The sequence below is a fragment of the Gavialis gangeticus genome, unplaced genomic scaffold, assembly GCF_001723915.1.
Source record: "Gavialis gangeticus isolate Ggan-Ray unplaced genomic scaffold, GavGan_comp1, whole genome shotgun sequence".
Taxonomy (NCBI): Eukaryota; Metazoa; Chordata; order Crocodylia; family Gavialidae; genus Gavialis; species Gavialis gangeticus.
In genome coordinates this window covers 68,722,758-68,744,091 of record NW_017729022.1, presented here as the reverse complement: position 1 = coordinate 68,744,091, position 21,334 = coordinate 68,722,758, and the positions used below count along the sequence as shown (strand labels likewise).

The window sequence follows — 21,334 nt, the reverse complement described above, 5'->3', positions numbered from 1 at the left end:
TAAAATCATGAATGAGATTTGTCTGCTTTTCCCATTCGTTTCAACACATAGTGAGCCTCTCCCCAGCCTACTTGACCTCACTTCCTACCTACAGGCAGGGAAATTACTGTCTGTGGATATAGAGCTGTCCTCCAGAACAAGGAAAGAGTTATCGTCGACCATAAACCTTGTAATTAACTGTCATTACTTTTTTTTCAAAAATTGTTTCACTTGAAAATTTTACACACTTATCTCTTTCGCTCTCCCACAAACACACACACACATGCACAGACACACACACACACACACACACGGATAGAAGAATCCTGGGTTTTTTCCTTTCAATTTATGCTGTTTTAAAAAAAATGATCAAAACAGAATCTTGTTAAAAGTAACATGCACACTTCAGCAAGGAATTTATTTTACAGTTTAAAATGTGAAACATACGCTGGGTTTAAAAACAAATGAATGCAGTGATCAGCTACCCTTTTCTTGTTTTCCTGAGCTCCCCGGCTGGATCGCATAAAAATGGCTGACTTATTTGAGCCACCAAAAACCCCCACAAGCTTCTGGTTCATCAGGTAACATTTGCACCGGGCATTGTAACACTTCATCACTACTTGACACACTTGGAGAGTAAATCCCGTTTTTATTGTTCCGGCAGAAAATTAGGGTAAAAGTAACACTGAATGTTCATGTTTGCTTTTGAATCTACCGGTGTAATATCCAACTTCGGGAGCAGAATGATACATTGTGAATTACAACCACCACTACCAAAACAAAACAAAACAAAAAAAAAAGCATCCCCAGAAAATAGTTCTTCAACACTGGCTTTTTCCCACAGCCCTGTGGAGCCCCCAACCCTGTCTGCAGAAGCTGAAAGAGAGAGGGGTGGGATTAATGTGTAATTAAAGGGAATTTGGAAGGCTGAGATGTTGCGGAATGTTAGATCAGTAGCTGGAACAGCATGTGGTGTTCTTTAGGCAGGCTTCATTGAATCCATACAAAAAAAGAAAGAAGGGCTGCTTGCCTGTCTGCTCATTTATCAAACAGCGAGGCTGAACTTTCACAGCTCCACAAAAGTGTTTTACTGTTTGCTGAAGTTTTGCTCCAGAAATTAAAGCCGACCAAACTAGCAACTCTGTGCATATGCAGCATTTTTTTTTTTTTGACATATGCCGAATTATGAGAGGCTTTCAGAAACAAGCCTGGGTCGGTCACCTGTTGCAAACAGAAAAATTATTGGTAGGTTTCATTTGTGAAGAAGCAGCCAAATATGCAATGCTGTAATGACTTTATTTATAGACCCCCCCCCGCCTTGATGCAAACATATGTTCCAAAACTTTCAGTCATCTCTCCGATTAGATATTTGCTGCTGATATCAGTTTTAACCAAACGACTTCATGGAAAAAGTCAGTATTATTTAATTCATTTTTAATTGACATTTTTCTTGTGTTTGAACAGCTGTTTCCTTCCTTTCATCTGTGTCTTCAATTAATTTTTCTTGGCTCTTGTCAAGTATGGGGAAAATTCAACAATAAACTAGGGTGGAAAATGGAATAATTACCACTAAAAATGTCCATGAGTAAAATAAAGGAACAAATTCTTCCTGCAAATTAATCGTCAAGGCCTGCCACCTTCCTTCCTATCAAGCTTCATGTGATACTGCAAACTGAGTTCAATCCTGGAAGGTGCTGAGGAGTCTGCATTATTAAAGGCTTAATCTGCTCTTAGACCTTCATTAATTCAGAGCCCTGAATGTTGCTGGCACTGATATGTTGTTTATGTTACCAGTCCTTTTTATTGTCTCTTCAGCGTAAATCAGAGTTTAGATTCTTTGCTTTAGCTTTGTGTTCTTGGGACACTGTTGTTTTCCATCCAGACTAAGTTGAATATTATGCTACCTCTATAATTGCAACTATGAACCTTATCTAATGGATATGTGGCTTTTATTTAAGAACAAAATCTTTCCAGGCCACATTTCTTAGAAAAGAGGGTGTGTAGTGACAGAGGCATGGGGGTCTTAAAGTACTACTATATTCCAAAAAAACCCTTCTTCTAGGTATTAGGATAATTGGGATGCTGCCCACATATTAATGTTCCATAACCAAAAATTGCTTAAATGCTAAAAGAACCCCAGCAACCCACAATTCACCTCTAAAAATGTACATTGAGCAAGATACCGAGAATATTTTCCAGTGATTAGTGTCTTTGTCAAGCAGAATGAAGCCAACTGATCCAGCAAACACACATGTAAGTAACTTTAAGTGCAGGCCCAATTCTAGGGGCAGTTCTCATTAAGCGTAAAGACAGTATTATCCCTTGAGTTCAATTAAGCACATTTCACCCCATTGTAAATTCAGAAAAGCTTTAAGTTGATAGAAATCAGGGGAATTGTTCTGACTTTTATTTATCGTTTTTCCTTGAGTCCAAGAGAAAAACATATACATACGCATATACTTAATGGGCTAGTGATCAGATTTCTACTGTACGTATTTTACAATTCCTTTTCTTTTCCCCAGACTAAATTAAAAGTGCAGTCTTATTACATAGGCTTTTCAGATTTGTTAACATGTTTCTCTATTTATTTACAGATAATAAGGCAACAATTTCCACAATTAACAACAAGAAGACTCGGAACTAGAGGCCAGTCTAAGTAAGTAATGTAAAGTATTACATTATCATTCTCTTACAGGGCCACATTCTGCCATCATTTCACACCCTTCCCGACAAAGACTTAGGGCAACTTGCCGTAAAAGACAAAAATCACTCATAAAGCAGATAGAATATTAAAATACGACATAAAAACTTCCTATATGATATCCCAGCTGATCCTTGCTTGCTAAATGCCTGCCTAAATAAGAAGCTCTTAAAGTGCTTCCTGAAGATGTTTGTAGTAGTTTGTCACCAAAAATGAATATGCCATGTAGCATAATAGGGCAAAACCTTTTACTGGTTCAGGAATTTTAGTCACCTGTAGTCTAAATAAGGATCTTGTATGCCAGTGGTTCTCAACCTTTTTTAGACTTGAGGTACCCCTCAATAGGCTTGAGGCACCCCTCGGAAAATGCCAACTCTTAGTTTTCACTAGTTTTTTGACTACAGAAAAACTGAGTAAATCTTTTGTTGCAAAGAACTCAGAAAGAACAGAACAGGTCAGAATGTTTTTAACACTGTGGATTCCTATTTGAAATCATGTTTGCACAATGAACAGTGTTATGTTAACATTACATGGCAACCTGTGGCACCTTTGAAAGGATCTCAAGGCACCCCAGGCCTTCCCTAACTGAGAATCACTGTTCTATGCATTTTAACATTCTGTGCTACAATCCAAAACTTTATAGAGTTACAATACTTTATTTTACATATACTTTGTATAGCCCTTTCATCCCAAAGGATCCCAAAGTACTATACATGCTATACAGAGTATTTACATTCACCGCCAACATTCAGCCATTTGTGGAGTGATGTGTGGTAGCTGTTACATAGCGTGAAATTTAGGGCATAAGTGGCATAACGGTATGTCTAAAAGAGAGTCTATAAGGAATCTATCTAGAAAAAATGCAAATCGCCCAAACTGGCAAATGTCCAGGAAACCTCTGTCCACTTACTCTTGGGAGATGCTGAGATCTTTAAACTCATGAGATCTTTAATAGCCACGAATGGGCAGAACCTCAGTTTCCTGCCTCATCCAAAAGATGGTATTTCCAAAGCAAAGTGCTTCCTTATTTCACAGCTGGGAAGTGATTCAGCGTTGGTTCAGAAAGAAGAGCATGCTTCCTGTTGCACCTAAGCTTTCTGTGAATACTCAAATATTAACCAGATCTGACTCTCTTATATTTGTGAAACAGTATGAGAAGAAAGCCTTAGATAACTTGACCGTAAAGTTTTGTTGGTAAAACTTACCACTCCATGCAAAGCCTACAGGCACAATATTGCAAAATAATAAGAAAAAGCATATCATGCGAGTTAAATCCATATATCCAAGATAAAAAGCAAGAATAGTTTGTGCATTAAAACACAATCAAATTCCACTTAAAATCAGATTCCATTTCTCTAATAAACATGCTCATGATGACCTGTTTTTAGGCACCTGTCTTCACTGAGATCAGCACTACTTACCATGCAATTCACTGCCATCTTCCTGAGACTAAGGGTCTCATCTTCCTGAAGCGCAGACTAAGGGAATTGCATTACCATGCAATTCACTACCATCTTCCTATGTATCATAACCAAATTCTTATTTTCCAAGGCTATGATAGTTCTCAGTCCATTTTGAAATTGAGATCTCCTCCAGCCCCAAATGCCAGCTCTGGACACCACTCTCCAGCTATCATAATCATTAACAACTCAAAATGGCACTGAGATAAAAATGATGCACTACCTCAGCTGTACCTAATCTCAAAGCATTGTAGGTTGGAACTCAATATTCCAGGGGTTAGGACAGGATGGGATTCCCATGAGAGGCCAGGAAGGGCAGGATATCTGAAGGTCTGACATGCAACTTTGGGGAATGTGCCATGTATTGGCGCACTTTGCTGGCCATGAAGTTACCTGGGTGTCAGCTACAAAATCACTTGGTTATTTGCCTTTCAACTGAAAGGAAAGCATGAGTTCAACCATGTTTGCCAGTGTCACTCACTCTATGTATGGAAGATGTGCCAGAATGAGTAATACATTTGTTCGATGCCAAACATGCCCAAATCTGCACACTTAAGAGAGCCACAACGGCAGTTTACCAAGAGTCCAGTTCCACAGATAATTTGCACAAACAGAAATTGAATGCAATTATTCTTGTATTTAATACAGAATTATGGGCACATCACTGCATGCATCAAAACAATGACCAGTGCTCTGCTGTAAAACTCAGAAGGATAGTTTTTGACTGCCAAGGAACCCCAAGAAGGTTCCTTGCAAAACGGCACCAGACTGTAACAGGATATGTTATGGATGTGTACTTGCAGGCAGATATGGTCAGTTTAATATTCACATCGCCCATTCTTGGTGATGTGGGATTGTCATTAGAATATCCAGCAGTTGCATAGCATTTCTTACTGGATTGGCCAGTAAGACTCCCAGACTTGGCTTAGACCGTCATTAACAATAATCATCCTTTAAAATAAGAAGCCAGGCAAAATAACAACAATTCTATAAGACTACATACAATCCTTATGGTAGCAAATCCTTAGCCACATAGAAAATTCATGTTTGCCACTGAGATGGATTCATGGCCAATCAAGTTTCACAGCAGGAGCAGGCATGGAGTTCACTTCTTTCTGCTCCAGAAGGAGGAGGCTACATCTCTTTTAGCTGTTAATGGTATAAGGAATGTAGCATTTCTGTTCTTTCCAATTAAGGGTTAAGATAGAAATACCCACATTACAGTCATTACAATAAAAACATTAATGGCTAAAAACCATACTGCTCTGGTTGAGTTCTTCTCCTGTTTTCAGAAGTTCCTGATTTTGTTCATATTAAATGAAAGACAGTAATTAGAAACCATAAACTATATTTCAGTCTCTCTGTCCATGACTGTACTGACTAGCTTCTGCCAATCACATTTCACTCCACTGCCCTCTTACTGCCAAAGAGAATTTGGGCTGTAGAAATGTTTAAGATTATCAAATTTGCACTGTTCTGCCTTCAGCTTTTTCATGGTATGGCTCCCTTGTATCATTACAAAGTCCAGAGTTACAGCATCACTATGTTTCTGGATAGGATTTATTGCCACAAGAAACACAGCTGAGCTTAAAAACAGTTCCACCACAGGTGAGCCATGAGAAGGCAGCTCAACATAAAAGCTGGCTTCTTTCTGTACCATAGCAGGGAAACTCTTCAATTATATACACAAGGGGTTACTTTAACCAATGGAAACTACATGGCTTGAAGGGAATTTTATTTCTTTCACTGAAGGAGTGCTGCAGATGCTCAGCCTGTGAAAGAAAAGCTCATTTCACTATTTCATATAAAATGTCTCTGTGTGGTCTGCATTTTTATTCTCCTTAAGATAAAACTAGCATATTGTCCCATGGCTTAACTTTTTCAGATGGTAATATAAAGGGAAAGTTGGGAAAGAGTGCTTGCAAAGTGTGCTTATGAGTTTTTGCCCTTGGGAGCAATAAAACTGGTAAAAATGAGAAGTCTTTCCAGATAGGTAATACATTAATTTTGAATCTTATTGTTTATTTGATTTTGGGGCCTAGCTGGAAATCCATTTTGTGTAGTGTATTGCTGAGTATAACATACCAGAAATTAAACAACAGAAAGTAAAGGCTAATTAAATTCTTGAGGCTTTATTTCATATTTTGATTATGAAGTAAGCATAACTGAGATCAAATAAAACTTCCCTGAATTGCTGAATTTACTAAAGGGAACCCCCCGCCCCGGCATGAAAACTCACTACTAGGGGTGTGTGAAACTGGCCGTATTCGATTTGGATTCAGCCCAAATCAGGTACAGTGATTCAATTTGTTGATTCGGATCACTGTCCCTGATTCAATTTGGCCAAATCTGAAACTGAAGATTTGATGCTGATTCGGAGAATCAGCAATTCGGACATAAACACAGCTTTAAATGTTTTTTCTATGTACCTTGAGGTACCAGCACGGCTCGTGAATGCCGCATTGCTGGGCCGGATGTAGCATCCCATAGAAGCACAGGGCACCCCCCTCATGCTCAGTGACAAACCTGGAAGTGGACAGGAAGTAGTTCCAGTCCACTTCCGGGTCCACCGGGGAGTGCGCTGGGGGGCCCCCTGCACCCCTCCCGGCTTAGCGATCAGCCATGGGGGGACCCTGGGTGCCCCCCCAGACTCAAGAGGTACCAGTTGCAGAGCTGGTTGAGTGCGGGGGCCCCCCAGCGCTCCCCAGTGGACCCAGAAGTGGACTGGAAGTGCTTCTGCCCCACTTCTGGGTCTGCTGCTGAGCACGCTGGGGAGCCCCCCAAGCTCCTGTGGGACACTGCATGTGCCCCAGCATTGCAGCATTCATGAGCTGCCTGCTACCTAGAGGTATGTAGATGAAACATTTAAAGCTGTGTATACGTCCAAATTGCCAAACTTTCCAAATCTCTGAATCGATTCAGAGGGTTCCGATTCGATTGGGAGAGATTAAAGGGTCTCCTGATTCGATTTGGATTTGGAGATTCAGGCACCGAATCGGGCTAAATCTCCACTGAATCGAATCGGAGACCAAAACTCCGCACAGCCCTACTTACAACCCAGGGAAACTGGGGCTTTAAGTCACCTTTGATCCTGCGCTTTGAGCCAGGGCCCTGTTTATACCATAAAAACCTCTTGGTGTTGCTCAGGTACTCTGCATTGCTGCCTGCCATGATTTTTTTCCCCAAACACACCCCCTCCTGACCCAGCCCCAAATTAGTGTGAATCCTCTCTCTCCCCACCAATTATGCCCCCTGAGACCAGGGCATACAAGAAGGATGAGACGGCAGCTTCGTGGCCATCTCTCACAATGCCTGCATAATGGCCGCTTCCTTGGCTAACACACCAGAAACTGAACTAGAGACATTCGGGGACTGGAGCTGCTGCACCTTGTGCTCAAGAACCAAAGCTGTGGAGCTGAGGGCTCTATTCTCTTTGCATCAGCACAGAGCAGGCCTTATAACACATGCTCACCACTGGATTACATCTGCTAAGGGGGAAATTCTCCCCCAGCTGAGATAAGGGTTTTGAGAACCATTTGAGTGCTACATTTCATTTACTTAACATGAGGGGACTGGAGCAGGGGGTGAGGAGCTCACTCATGAGAAAGTCAATGGAATGTGTGATGTGCACAGCAAAATAGTTTGAGGACATGATTGTCATCTCTTGGATGTATAACAAGACAGGACTGCTGTGGTCATCTCCTGTGAGAGGTGGAACCTAAAATTTGTTCTGACCACTTAAAAGGAAACAGAGAGTGGGTGGACATCCTGAAACATATGTTTCCTGGTATATGTCAGTCTGTGTGCAACCCTTTTATGCCTTTTCTTTTTGAAATTTTGTTCCATCTACACACTATCCAATCAGCTCCATTTGGGATGAAGACTTTTGCTTCTCAGGATCAGATTGCCACTATGTGGTCTGAGATTCAAGGTGCTTCAATGATAGCAGAGGGGTATAGCAGTCCTAAGGATCTGGTTCTGTAGCCCTGCACTGGAGCTGCTGCAGAGCTCTCCACCAGGAAGTTTCTCCAAAAAATGCCTTTAGGGAGAATTTTCCAAAAGTGCCAACAAAAATTTGCACTGTGTGGTTCTTCTGCCATGTAAAAGAACTGAGTTTACTTTCTGTGTTAGGACAGTTTTAGCAGCAGGACTGATATGTGGAAAGTTGCTACATTACAATATTCTGCCATTGATCCAGCATTTGTGAATGAATGGAAACTGATTTGCTAAAATGAAGAGTCAGTAGTTGCATATTTTTTCTTTGTCCCTTCTCTTTTATGTTGTGTGAATAACCCAATTTATAAAATGTGCATCTTTACGTGTTAGGTACCATTATTATGGCATTGCAGTGAAAGAGAACTCCCAGTATTATGACGTGATGTATTCTAAGAAAGGAGCAGCCTGGGTCAATGAAACAGGAAAAAAAGAAGTAACCAAACAGACAGTGGCGTATTCACCACGTTCCAAACTTGGAACATTACTGCCAGAGTTTCCAAATGTCAAAGATCTAAATCTGCCAGCCAGTTTGCCAGAGGAGAAGGTAACGCTTCTGAAATATTCATTTGGCCTGCCTTGCTTTTTATCTGTGGGTGAAAGGTTGATCTAAAATGTAAGGCCCTTTAAATAACAGCGAGTGTAATAATGCTTTGACTTTATTTATGAAGGACCTAATTGCTCCCTGTTCTAGGAAAAAATGTATTCCTTTAGGTTAGGTGCCCAATGCAAAATGTGCTGTCCTTTTCTTCACAATGTTGCTGAGCCCTGTGTGACTTCATGACACTGTATTTCTAGTACATATCATATAACAGGTTTAGCTAAGGAAATCTGATTAAGTCAGCAGTCTTACTCTCCTGGCCCTCCATTTCTGTAATGTATTGTACCAGCTCCAAGGAGTGAACTTCCTTGTTTGAAGTATAATGCTTTCTTGAGGAAAGAATGGGTTTATGACTTTTCTCATTCACATAGGCCAGAAAGTGAGATAAATGTATATATGCATATAAAAAAGCATTTTGATTCTTCTTGCCCCTTGATCTTCCAGCTTTAAAATGCCATTCACATGTGTAGTATACTGTTGACGTGCACAAAAGAATAGGGTTTATATTCTCTCTGTCCTAATTAAGGGCTACATTCTTCTCTTTGATCTCATCAAGACTTTTTTTTCTCATCTTTCATTTGAAGAATCCACACTGACATCAAAAAAAAAATGCATGGATCGAAAGGGAGAATTTATCTTTAAGACTTAAGTTTTTCACAATCCTAATCTAACAAAGTTTGGTGTTTTAGTTGGTTTTACTATCTTTGCAGCTATGCATAAAGAGAAAAAAGCCAGGTTATTTTTTGTACAATATATTTGGATAGTATGTTTTAAAGCAGAGTTTCTCATTTCTGATCTTTTGTGCATCTGTCTTTCTCAGGTTTCTACGTTTATTATGATGTACAGAACTCACTGTCAGCGGATACTAGACACTGTAATCAGAGCCAACTTTGATGAGGTATGCCAAGAAAAAAGACTTGTACTTTTATAATGCTTACGGTTATTCTTAGAATATATTTTGAATGTGACATTTTAAGCTATTGTTTTTGCATAGGTAGTGTTTCAGTGGTTAATGGGTGGTATCTGTACTCATGTAAATAGTGTTCGTTTTATGTGATTGATGCTAACGAGTAAAAATCTGTGGCAGCAACACTTACATTAGCAACAGACCAGACCTACTGAGTTATCTAGTCTACCTCTCCTTCAGCATAGGCTTGGCCCTTACCATGTTCTCATGTGTTTTGAAGAGTCCAGTTGTGTATGACTCCACCATTTCCCCAGGGAGATCTTTATATACCAAAAGAGATTGGTATTGGAGATTTTCTCTCAATGTTTAGCATAAATGTACCTTTGCTCAACTGTATGTAAGTGTGGGTAATAACACTTCCTGTTGGTTGCCTGTATATCTGTTAGTAATGAACAGCATATATTTTGGATCCAGAATTCATACTGATACATTACAGTCAGCTTGAGGTACCATGTTGATCAGACTCACCTTAATATATAACTTACCATCACACACATGCAATTTTTTGCAATTTTTTGCTTTTAGTCTGAAGACTGTCTGGTGACAGACATCCCACAAGTTAGAGTTTGAGAATTGCAAACTCCAAAACTGCTGATAGACAAATTGTCTTAAACTGCTTATGGAGAAGATGAAGACGTCTGAATACAGACGGCTGGGGATTTTCAAAGGAGTCTAAGACCATTAAGCTATATCCAACTGGACGTCTAACAAAACTGGGTACTCAGTTCCCTTGGGCCCCCGTGGAGATCCACACCAGAACTCTGTTTAGTGTGTACTTTTATTAATACACCAAACTATAGGGACTTGCGTTTGCCTTGGAGAACAGGTTCAGATTTCAAATGATCCTGAGAAGTTAGAAAGATTATCAGAAATCAACAGGATGAAAATCTGCAAAGGAAAATGCAAAGTATTACACATAGGAAAGAGAAATCAAGTAAAGAAATACAAAATGGGGAAATACTAAGGAAAAAAGATGTAAAGTGTATCACAGATCACAAATTGAAAAAGAGTCAGTATGATGCTGTTGCAGAAAAAAAGCAATTCTGGTTATAAGCTGTATTAACAAATCTAATAAGAGAACACCAAGGGGGAGAAAATCCTTTAGCATATAGAAAATTATTATAAAAGGGGACACAATTACAGGTTATTCTCTATGGGAGACAGAGAGAAAGAAATCAGCCTATTTTACAGCGAAGGGGAAGAAGCTTTCTACCTGTTAAGTTGGCAAGACTCTTGAATAACCTAGGAAGGTTGAGAAATCTCCTTCACTGGAGGTTAGACTAGACAACTGTCAGAGATGGTCTAGGTATTGTTAATCAAAACTTAGGACAGGAGCTCAACTGCATTTTTTAATGTTTCTATTATTTTTTATTCATGGGAGATAATGTCAAAATAAAAATTCTGAAAATTCAGAGAGAAAAATCTATTGTTTCTTTCCAAATTGATCTTGGAAGATGTCTAGCTCATCTGGTATTCATGTTGCACATATATAAATCTCTACGTAAGGGGTAAGAAATGGAAAATCAGGTTCTTTATGTAGAAATCGAAGAATTAGCATGCACTATTCCTATTGGTGGAAGATAAAACTTTTATGGGACACACGAGGACTTTGCACTGTGTTAACATGAAGCTGAAGTCTGAAGCTGATGCCGTCACTAAAAATGTTACTTTACCTTCTCCTGCATGGGTAGGTACCATCACAGTCCATAGTTGTCTTAGGTTTCAGTGCAAGCCTTTACAGTCAGGGACTCTTTTATGAGAGTTTCATGGAGCACCACATACAACTATAGTGCTATAACAATAGCATGTAACAAAATCTTTTAAAAAGAAATTCTAATATGTTTTGTTTAATTTTTTCTGTGTATGCAATTATAGGTTCAAAGTTTTCTTCTGCACTTTTGGCAAGGGATGCCACCTCACATGCTACCTGTATTGGGTTCTTCCACAGTTGTAAATATAGTTGGAGTTTGTGATTCTATATTGTACAAAGCTATTTCCGGAGTTCTGATGCCAACAGTATTGCAGGCATTACCTGACAGGCGAGTATGGTTAAGCAATATTGACCCTTTTTTTGGTCTGAATTAGCAGGGAGGTATTTGTTTTTTGCTGTTCTTATTTTCATACAGTTCTCAAAAAGCGTTATTTTCCAAAGTTTCCAATCTGCAAATGAGAATCAACATAAATGAGATTAAAGATAGCTGGAATCCTGAAAAAAAGTCTTGTCATAAATAGATGGTCCAATTTCAGCTGGCATGAGCATGTGTATGTGCCAGAAATCTGCAGGCTGTGGAGTGCCATGGTAAAGCTTATTTGAAAACGTTCAGAGATTGCCCTGCTAATCTTCACAACTGACATCACATTAGGCTGAATTCTGATTACAAGGGAAGTTTGTGTAGTCCACATATGTATGCACAAATGCATTTCAGCTACTGGTCTTTGTGTTCAACCCCAGACCCACAGTATTGCTCCATTTACCTGGAGTAAAATGTGTATGGGGCCCCAAACAGAGCACTGGATACACTTAATACTATATTATGCAGCATAGATATGTACCTATTTTAAGGGTACGTTCTTCAGCATTTTCCAGAAACTGGCTCCTATGGCACATCTTAGCTTCAGAACAAAGTTCTTTAATCAACGTAGCAAATCTTGGCAGCTCTCTTCCTGTATGGATCTCAACGTGTCCACAGAGTTGTAATTAAAAAGCAAGAACAGAACTGAGATCAGCAAAATCACAGCAAAGGGTTTATTTATAGCTTCTTTCTCCCTTTGTGAATTACTTGAGAACAGACTTTTTATATTTATAGTTTTATAAATTAGTACCACATACAGAATTATTTGACAGGTTTTATTCAGCCAAATTTCAGCACATGACAGGCTCACAAGCAATTTACTAAGACTGTTGCTTTGAGTATTCACTATTTGCACTGTGCATTTGGTCATCAACATTTTTCTGTGGCTCTAATTACAGCAAATGTTTTCAGGCTTTTGTTCTACTTGCATGAACTGGTGGGCAGCATTCAGGTTCTAGAACTTGCTAGAGAGATACAAAGTAGTTTTTTTTTTTTGCAATCAGAATCAGTGTACGAGCATGGGATTTCTTTGATAAATCTTGTAAGTTTTTTGCAGACTTCACCCCCCAAAAATCTATTTCATCAGAAGGATTAAACGGCATACAGCCCTTTTCTCAAGCTGCTTAGTTCTTTCATAGCAAATAAGGAGAGACTTGAGTGTGAATATAGACTTTTGTAATGCATATAAAGGGCCAGATTGTGGCTATTAAGGCATAGCTGGCAGTGGAGGGGGTGCAGAAGGGTCTCATAGCAATGCAAGTCCTAGGATGAATTCTTGCTGACTCAGCCAGAATATTTTTCAGGCTCCCTAGGTACAAATGTTGCAGTGCCAGTAAAGCCAACCGCTCAGTGGGTGTACTACACACTCCCATCCATTCTCAGCCATGTCCAGGTCCTCATCAGATCCTTTCCTGGAATAACATGTATAGCTGATACCCACAAAAAGTGGTGGCTGTACACCACAGTGAGGTTCTGGAGGCTCCAAAGGGGGAGCAGAAAAGGCTCTTTTTGTCCTCCCCACTCTCTCTGTGTGTCTGGACAGGCTTGGCACAACTGACCCCAGTTCTACTCTTCCTTAAAGTGGCATGGTTGAGGCTAGAACTGTGCTGCTTTTTCTGATGTCTGAATAGGTTGTGGCTAATTTCTTTTTTATTTCTAAGCCAAAAACACCGAGCACAGTTACAAGTTTAATGAAGTACAGAGAACACCTTTAAAGATGCTTGAGTGGATCTAGATCTATTCCTGCACTCCTGATGTTTGTTTGACTTTTGCTTGGCCAAAGATCTTTTCAGATGCTTTCTTCACTGTCCAAGGCCTCGGTTCTGCAAGTGACTCTGCAGGGGCAATGGGTTATTAGCAAGCACTGCTGTCTACATATATTGGGTTGTTTGCAAAGGGTAGTACTCAGATGTGGCCCAGTTTGACAACTCTGTTTGCAAAATGTAGGTATTTAAGAAGCAATGCAGTTTCTTCCCTGCTCTAGACTCCTGCAAGTCTGTTACATGCATTCAGCTTTTTATCTGTCATCCTGCTTGACCTGTTCTCAGTGAGCATGCCTACATGTGCAATTAATGCTACTGAATAAACTCCAGCACAGTTTGAGCCAGAGTAAACTAATCCAGACATCACCATCTACACATGCATTTTAGCACAGTAATTTACTCCACCATTGGATAGTACTTGTGTCTGATGGAATTATCCTATGGCACAGTAAATTAGGCTACACTTGCCTAATTGTTGTGCACGACTAGACCGTGACACTTTACTGCACAGCAAGTTAGTCTACTGTGCAGTAAAGTGCACATGTAGACATGGCCAGTGACAGTTAAGGAACCTGGTAATTAAGCGACTTATTCTGCTCCGTAATAAATATGGAGTACACTGCTGATGTCACCGGGGATTCTCCATTTATATGGTGACATGAATGAGGGCCAGAATTTGTCCCAGCATCTTCTTCACTCTCTTAAAACTGAGTCCAGTTTTCTCTTTTCATTATAAGCTCAGTTTTCAAATCTGAGCACTCACTGAACCAGCCAGAAGCAGCCTTATGAATCGGCATGCATTCCTGTCTTACTTATCTTGAAACCCAGTTCAATCCCAAATTTTGGACCTGAATGCAGTAATAAGGCACCATCCATCCTTGAAACTCGTGTCATATGCTCATTTCTTAGAATGGGGTGTTGGGCAGGGAGCTGTGGTTTTACAAGCTTATAGGCCTTTCTAGTAAAAACTTTCTTTGAAGTGGTAATTTCTCTTTTCAGCTTGACTCAGGTGATCCGAAAGTTTGCAAAGCAGCTAGATGAATGGCTAAAAGTAGCTCTCCATGACCTGCCAGAAAACCTACGAAATATCAAGTTTGAGTGTACGTACTGATCTCTTTCCCTCCCTCTCAGTTTAAAAAGAATGTATTATTTATTGATTAAAAATGATTTGGAAGTTATGTTCAGATTCCAGTCCTCTTAAAAAAATCAACATTATGGATCTTTAATTCACTATAATCTCCACTCCTTATGAGAAGCAATTTCATTTAAGCATAATAAGGCACTGCTCTAAGTAGGAAGAAATGTCTTTCCTTTTTTGTGAACTCTGGTAAGAAATTAATTTGTTGATAGTAAGCAAAAATTGGGCATGATATTAGGCAAAGCAAATTATTAAACAACTCTTTGGGCTTGCACAATTTGAATACAGCTTGAGGCCCTTGCTCAAAAAAGTGCCAGAGTTAAAAAATGAAGGAGATCAAATTACCCTGTCACCACAGGAAAGGGCACTACTCCCTTTCAGGCGTGCTTTGTAGATGCCTGCAGCGCACATCACCTATTGATACAGCCTGCTTTATTTCACGGCTCTCAATTCTCTTCCTTTCAGAAGCACTAAATTCCACATCACAAGGTTAAAAAAAAAACTAATTTAGGAGAAGGATTAACTATTGATCAGCAGAAAAATGAGGAGTATATTTTGCTGAGAGTACTTAGAGCATAAAGTAGCATAACCTATTGGATGTTGTTGGTAATTTTCTAACTTATGCAAAGATTACAAAAAGTTTATCCTGAGAAAATTCTTGTCACTTCCTTGTCCATTCAAAAATACTGAGAACGCACAACAATGAAATTTGTTCTGATATATATAAATATTGGGACAACAAACTTTCTAATAACTCTTAAAGTATACACTTTAACATCCTCTTGTGCAATATAGAAGGAATATGAGATAACAAATCTGACTTCAAATATTTCTGTGGTCTACTTGCTTTAATCTGCAGATGTTTGGTGACTATAACATGAAAATAAAATGAAGTACCCTCTAGCATTTGTTTGCACTTGATGCCTGGCTCTCCAAAAAAATTCTTACTTCAAGGCATTTAGTATTTACTGCTGTGCATGCAATCCTATAAAAACATTGCTAGGTACTAGTACATATTCAAATTGATAAACTGGGATTACAGATTTTATAACAATGCATGTATACAGCCCAAATTTCAACTATGAGAGCCTTAACAGGATGTCTTCCTGGGGCAGTCAAATCAACATTTACTGATACAAATGTTATGAGGTTTTTTTACTACTGATTGAAGCACCCAAATTAAGTTAATATTTAACAACTGAGTCATTGATATGAATAATAAATAAGAAACAAATATTTATTTTACCAGAATAGGAAAATCAGTACATGTAATTGTTGCTATTTTTAACATTGTGCTTTGAAAAAAACAGTTTCTTTGTTTAGAATGTTATATAATTGTGTAACTCTACTTTTCTGCAGTGTCCAGAAGATTTTCTCAAATTCTTCGGCGACAGACATCATTAAATCATCTCTGCCAGGTAGAGATATTTCAGAGTTACCCCTCTAGTTTATTTAATACCCTTTTGGCTGACTTTTGATAATGTGCAGCTTGGATATTAAACAGGGAGCTCTTTGAAATGTGAGGCTTTCACAATTTGATAATATTTGTTACAATCTTCAAATGACCTGGAAAACTGGCAAGGGGGTCAAAAATATATCTTTAGATAGTGGTTTCAATCCAGCAGTCTTTGACCACCCAACACTACTAGGCATTTCTGTGCAGTGAAATCAAGATCTCATCCTAAAAGATGGTTTTAGACTCAGTCCAGCCTGTGGAAATCAATTGGAGACTTTTCATTGATTTCAATGGGTTTTGGATCAAGCCCTAATGGAGGGAAGCAAAATACCTGTATGAAAAACTGAAAAATTCAGATCTAATGTGTCATTAAACCTCGAGTAAAAATGAGGATAGTACTCAGGAACTTCAAGTGTAGAATTACAATCAATACAATCTGTGAGTATTTTTAACCCTGATTAAATGATGCCATGAGCACAATATAAAATGCATAGGGCCAGATTTTATACTGGTGTAAACCAAAGCAGCTCTATTGACTCCAGTGATGCTTTACCCACTTATAGCAGTGCAGGCCTTGTCTCACAAGGCGGAGCTTGCATATTCTATTCATGGCACTGCTTTTGAAAAGTATATCTAATGTCCAGATCAATTCCCATAGAGCAGAGGACTACGCAAGAGGATGAGGGAGGAACATTCGGTGAAGGCGTGTCTGTACTTCGTCCATGCTGTCCCTGGGAGCCCTGCCCTTACGCACATTTGCGCCTGCTCTGCATACCTAGAAATGAGGCAATGTTGTCATCCTGAGGGCAGTGCTGAGCACGTGCCTGCGGCAGAAAGCCCAAGAGGGGTTCCTGGCATGTACTCAGTGCTGCCCTAGGTGACCTCCTTGTTTTAATTTCAGGCACTGGCCCGCACAGAGCAGGAGTGAGTGGGCAGGGTGTGCTTCCCAGTGGCGCTCCTGGGGGTGGAAGTGAGGAGGCATGAATGTGCCCTGAGGAGCCCCTTGTGGAGTCCTTCCTCCATTCCTTTTGTAGTGGGAGCAGATTTGCAGACTAAGCTGTGAAGCCTGTTCAAAACCACATGGATCACCAGGAATCTTTGTGGATCCAGGGGGATCCAGAGAAAGCCCCGGTTTTCTGCACCAAGTCTGGCCCCCAACTGCTCCTGATACTAGGAACTCTTCAGGCTGCAGCAGTTCCTAAGGGGGAAGCCCTTGGGAAAGATAATACAGCCCCAACCTGGTTTGTCTTCTCCGCTTCTTTTACACAGAACTGATGTGTGTTACTTCAGCCCTGTACCACACCCACCTGCCTTAGCCCCTTGTCCCTTACCTTTATGCAGACCCTGCATCCATGGAGAGGCCTGGGCATGGTCCAAAGGAGGGACAGGCAATGGTATAGAGGCAGATGAACCCCTTGTCATGTAGCTGAGGGAAGAAGTGCACAAAGAGGATCTCTGCCATACACTGAATAGGGGAGGGATATGGAGATCCAAGCCATTGTGAGACTTTTTTTCTTTTTTTAATTTATTTTGGACTGGAGTAGAGCAAAAAAAGCAGTAAAAATATTGCAGACTTGAGAGTCCAGGGAAAGAGCAGTTTGATTAGACATGCCCGTCTGGATTTGTAGTTTGTGGAATAGGGTTGGCAAAGTGGCTCCAGTGTTATTGGTGACTACAGTAGCCTATAACTTCCAGAAAGGACTGGGGGGGGGGGCAGGAGCAGGGACCAAGAACCATCTTAATGAGATGATGGTTAAGGAAGCATAAAAGGGGATAAAACCTATTTTTTCACCTAATAAACCATGAACTAATGAGTAGATTGGATTGGATTATAGGCTTCAAGAACGGTGATCCACAGTGCAGATATTACATTCCAAATGCTAGAGGACTGGAGGAATGTGGATCTGAACAGCATTACCAAACAAACTCTCTACACCATGGAGGACTCTCGTGAGGAGCACAGAAAGCTGATCATACAATGTAAGAATAGAACCCCCCTGTGAAGTATGGTGAACACCTTCCTGTCAGATACAAAACACAACAGTAATAGTGTTGTTCCATTTTATAATGTGTGAATGCAGTGAATGAATGTAATAATTAAGAGATACTGTAACAAAGGAGTAGAATATCATCTGCTGGCTGCTGATCACCCGCTGCTAAGATAACTACTGAAATGTTTCATCACAATGAAAGGTGAGGCAAAGATGAAAGGTTACATTTTGACACATGGACATGGACATGGACAATGTTAAATTGAAGAGTTTATTTCTAGTCTTTTAAATGCCTGATGTAGCTCCTGGGCCTTGTCCAAAACCTGCTGAGGTTGATGTAAGTCTTTTCTTTGACTTAAGACTGTGGGTCCAGCTATTCATCATTTTATCTGATGGAATATAGATGTGGTGGTTTTTCCTGTTATAATATCATGGGATAGCTACCTTTTGGATGATTTTGACAAGAATATTATTATATATTTGAGTCACCTGTAGAGGCCTATACAAGAAAAAAAACATAGGCTTTACAAAGCACATTTATGAACAAGTGAACTCTTTATTGGCTGAAATGTCATAATGACTTTCTCTCAATCAATACCTGTCATATGCCCAGAGAATATATAGGCTGACATCATTTGTCTTAGTATAACAAAAGGCATGAGTTGAAGAATGACTTTCAGAAAGCTCAGAGATGTGCTTTCTTAAAGTGGCAAGTTGCATCTAGGGTGAAAGGCCATCTATTGCAATTGCAAAAGACTTAGCTGAGTTGTCCATGAAATGCACAGTTCTAATCCTAAAGCAGCACTTGCTGCACATCTCTTGGTGTTCTACACTGAGGTCCTAAACATGGGTACGGTTGTCATTAATACTATTTCTAATCTTTGCTCTCAGTTGGTATCCTGAAAGTAACATGAACTCTCCCATATACCTCACATTTCTCATTGAATTCAGGAAGCTCCAACAAGCAGGTGGTTGGCCATGTATTTCCTGACCATCTCGTGCTAGGAAATGTGTAACAAGGTAGCTGGGAGCTCGGAGCAGTGGTAACTTCCAGCTGCTGCTGTGACACTGGTACAATTGTGCAGCTGTGGTAGCAGCTGTTATTTTTCTACCCCCATAAATTAGCACCCAGGGCTGCTAGCCTGGCTGTCCCACCCTGGTTAAGCTGCTGCCTGCTGGCTCTACTTCCCAGTGGAAAACTGTTTTAGGATTCTTGCCATTTCCTCCCAGCCTTTGGATTTACCTCCTGACATGACCCTCCTTCACCGCTGATGATTCAGGTTTGAGAGGAAAGAGCCAGGAGTTGGCTGCAGAGAAGGCAGAATGTACTGAGAGTCAGGCTGGGGCAGGGACAGGGTGGATCTTCCTGAATTCAGGAGTCCAGATTAACCTGTTTCCTAGCAGCCAGAAGAGCTCTCTTTTCCTATAATGTCCTTAGCACCCATCCCCAGCCCGTAAGAATTACCCAGTTCCCAAAACCTTAATTTTTAATTGCTTTGATAGTCATGGCCTTGATTCAGGAAAGCATCCATATTCAGGAATGATGCTTAAAAATGTGCTAAGCTTAGGTATGTGTTTAACCGTCCCATTATAATGAAATATAATCTTAAGAACTTTCCTGACCAGGGATGGATTTAATCACATGTAAGTGTTGGTAGGTAACCGCTCTGCAACAAAAAAGGAAAGGCGTATGATGGGAAATAGAGGAGAGACTATTTCAGGAGCAATAATCCAATATAAATGATCAGGCCTGGATCAGGATTACTTTGAGATGTGTGTAGACATGTGGCATTTACTTTATCTCTTTAACTTTGCCATAGCTTCTCCCTCAGTAGAAGCAATTTAAAGACAGGTAAACAAGGATAAGTCTACCAGGATGTAGTTCTAAAGAGTTTACATTTTTTGTTAGGCCCAGTGCAGCAAATGCAGTGCCGCTGTTGCAATGTATTTTCCATTCTACAAGAAAGCTTAGAGCAGGCTTGAAAATCAGCTTAGTCCCTTTTAAATCTCCAGTATATATTCTCACACACTATCTTACTGCTATTTAAAAGCATTTTCTTTTTCTATACTAACAGTACTAGGACATCTTTCCCTTGTTTCGCCAAGTGCACTTGCATTACAGTAGTGTCTAAGGCCCCAGTAAGGATTAGAGGCCATAGTACTAGGAATTGTACGTGCATGCATCCAAAAGATATTCTCTGCCCCCAAAAGCTTACTAATCAGTTGATTTCCTCATTCTCTTTTAAATCTTGGCTGAAAGGTATAGATAAAGAAAAGCAATTCAAACTTTTCACACTATAAAAGAGACTGATCTAGGTTTGATTTATTTTGGATGAAGATTCAGATTCTTATTTTACCTAAACCACTTTATCCCTTTGCAGTGCACATACATACACACCATGTTTAAACAGGTCCCTCCTCAGAGGGTAATATTTGATCCTCACTTTATAATGGCATTGAGATGTCTTAGTAATAATATTGCATGTGGACTTTTAGCACCCTTTCACAGACTACTGGTGTTGGGAAATCTCAACATTTGTCATCCATAGGGCACAATTTCCAACTATAGTACCTGGAAAAAACATCTTTGAGCTATGCAGACTTATACTAAAACTGTTGCAGTTACTTATTATTACAGAGAGGCTCATTCACCTTGTTAATAGTACGATACCCTGCTTCAGTGACATGGACGTTGGGGTGAGCTAGAAGCCTAGAAGTTGAGAATTTGAGGCCATAGCAGAAGTGCTCATGGGGCGACCGTGTCAGTCTCCAGTGAACCTGTGAATTCTGCTAAATACCTTGTCATAAGGACATAAAAAAAGAAGTAATATAATTGCTTATTTCCTGATTTCTCTCTTATACTCCTTCTTTCATGTCCCTGGAAGAGCTGTCTGTGGCCACAGGTGAAACAGGTGTTCATTCTAGTGGTAGAAATTTCCATCATCAGACATACTTCCAGGAGAGAGTATAGGTGTTCAGGCTACAATCATCCCTTCACCCCTGCTCCTGAGACCAGGGTGATCCCAGTCTGAGGAAGGCATAGGTAGCAGTAGCTAATCCATTCCTGTTCCCAGAGTGGGAAATGGGGAACAGGCATGGAGTCTTTCCCTGACATTTTACGCTCCTCCTGTAGAGTGGTCCAGTGCCAGCTCAGTGGCACACACAGCATTTAAAGCCTGTGTGGCTGGGAAAGCCCCCTGAGCCCAATTTCTG

General features: G+C 40.1%; 1 protein-coding gene across 1 annotated transcript in view; it reads left to right on the top strand.

Moving 5' to 3' along the window:
• RFX4 (regulatory factor X4) overlaps positions 1-21,334 on the top strand; it is a 152,115-nt gene that overhangs the window by 77,993 nt on the left and 52,788 nt on the right. Inside the window, exons 5-11 of the mRNA XM_019515335.1 lie at positions 2,574-2,635; positions 8,467-8,680; positions 9,555-9,632; positions 11,577-11,740; positions 14,536-14,636; positions 16,034-16,092; positions 17,966-18,110. Of these exons, the coding sequence (XP_019370880.1) occupies positions 2,574-2,635; positions 8,467-8,680; positions 9,555-9,632; positions 11,577-11,740; positions 14,536-14,636; positions 16,034-16,092; positions 17,966-18,110 (823 nt within the window). The remainder of the gene's footprint in view (positions 1-2,573; positions 2,636-8,466; positions 8,681-9,554; positions 9,633-11,576; positions 11,741-14,535; positions 14,637-16,033; positions 16,093-17,965; positions 18,111-21,334) is intronic.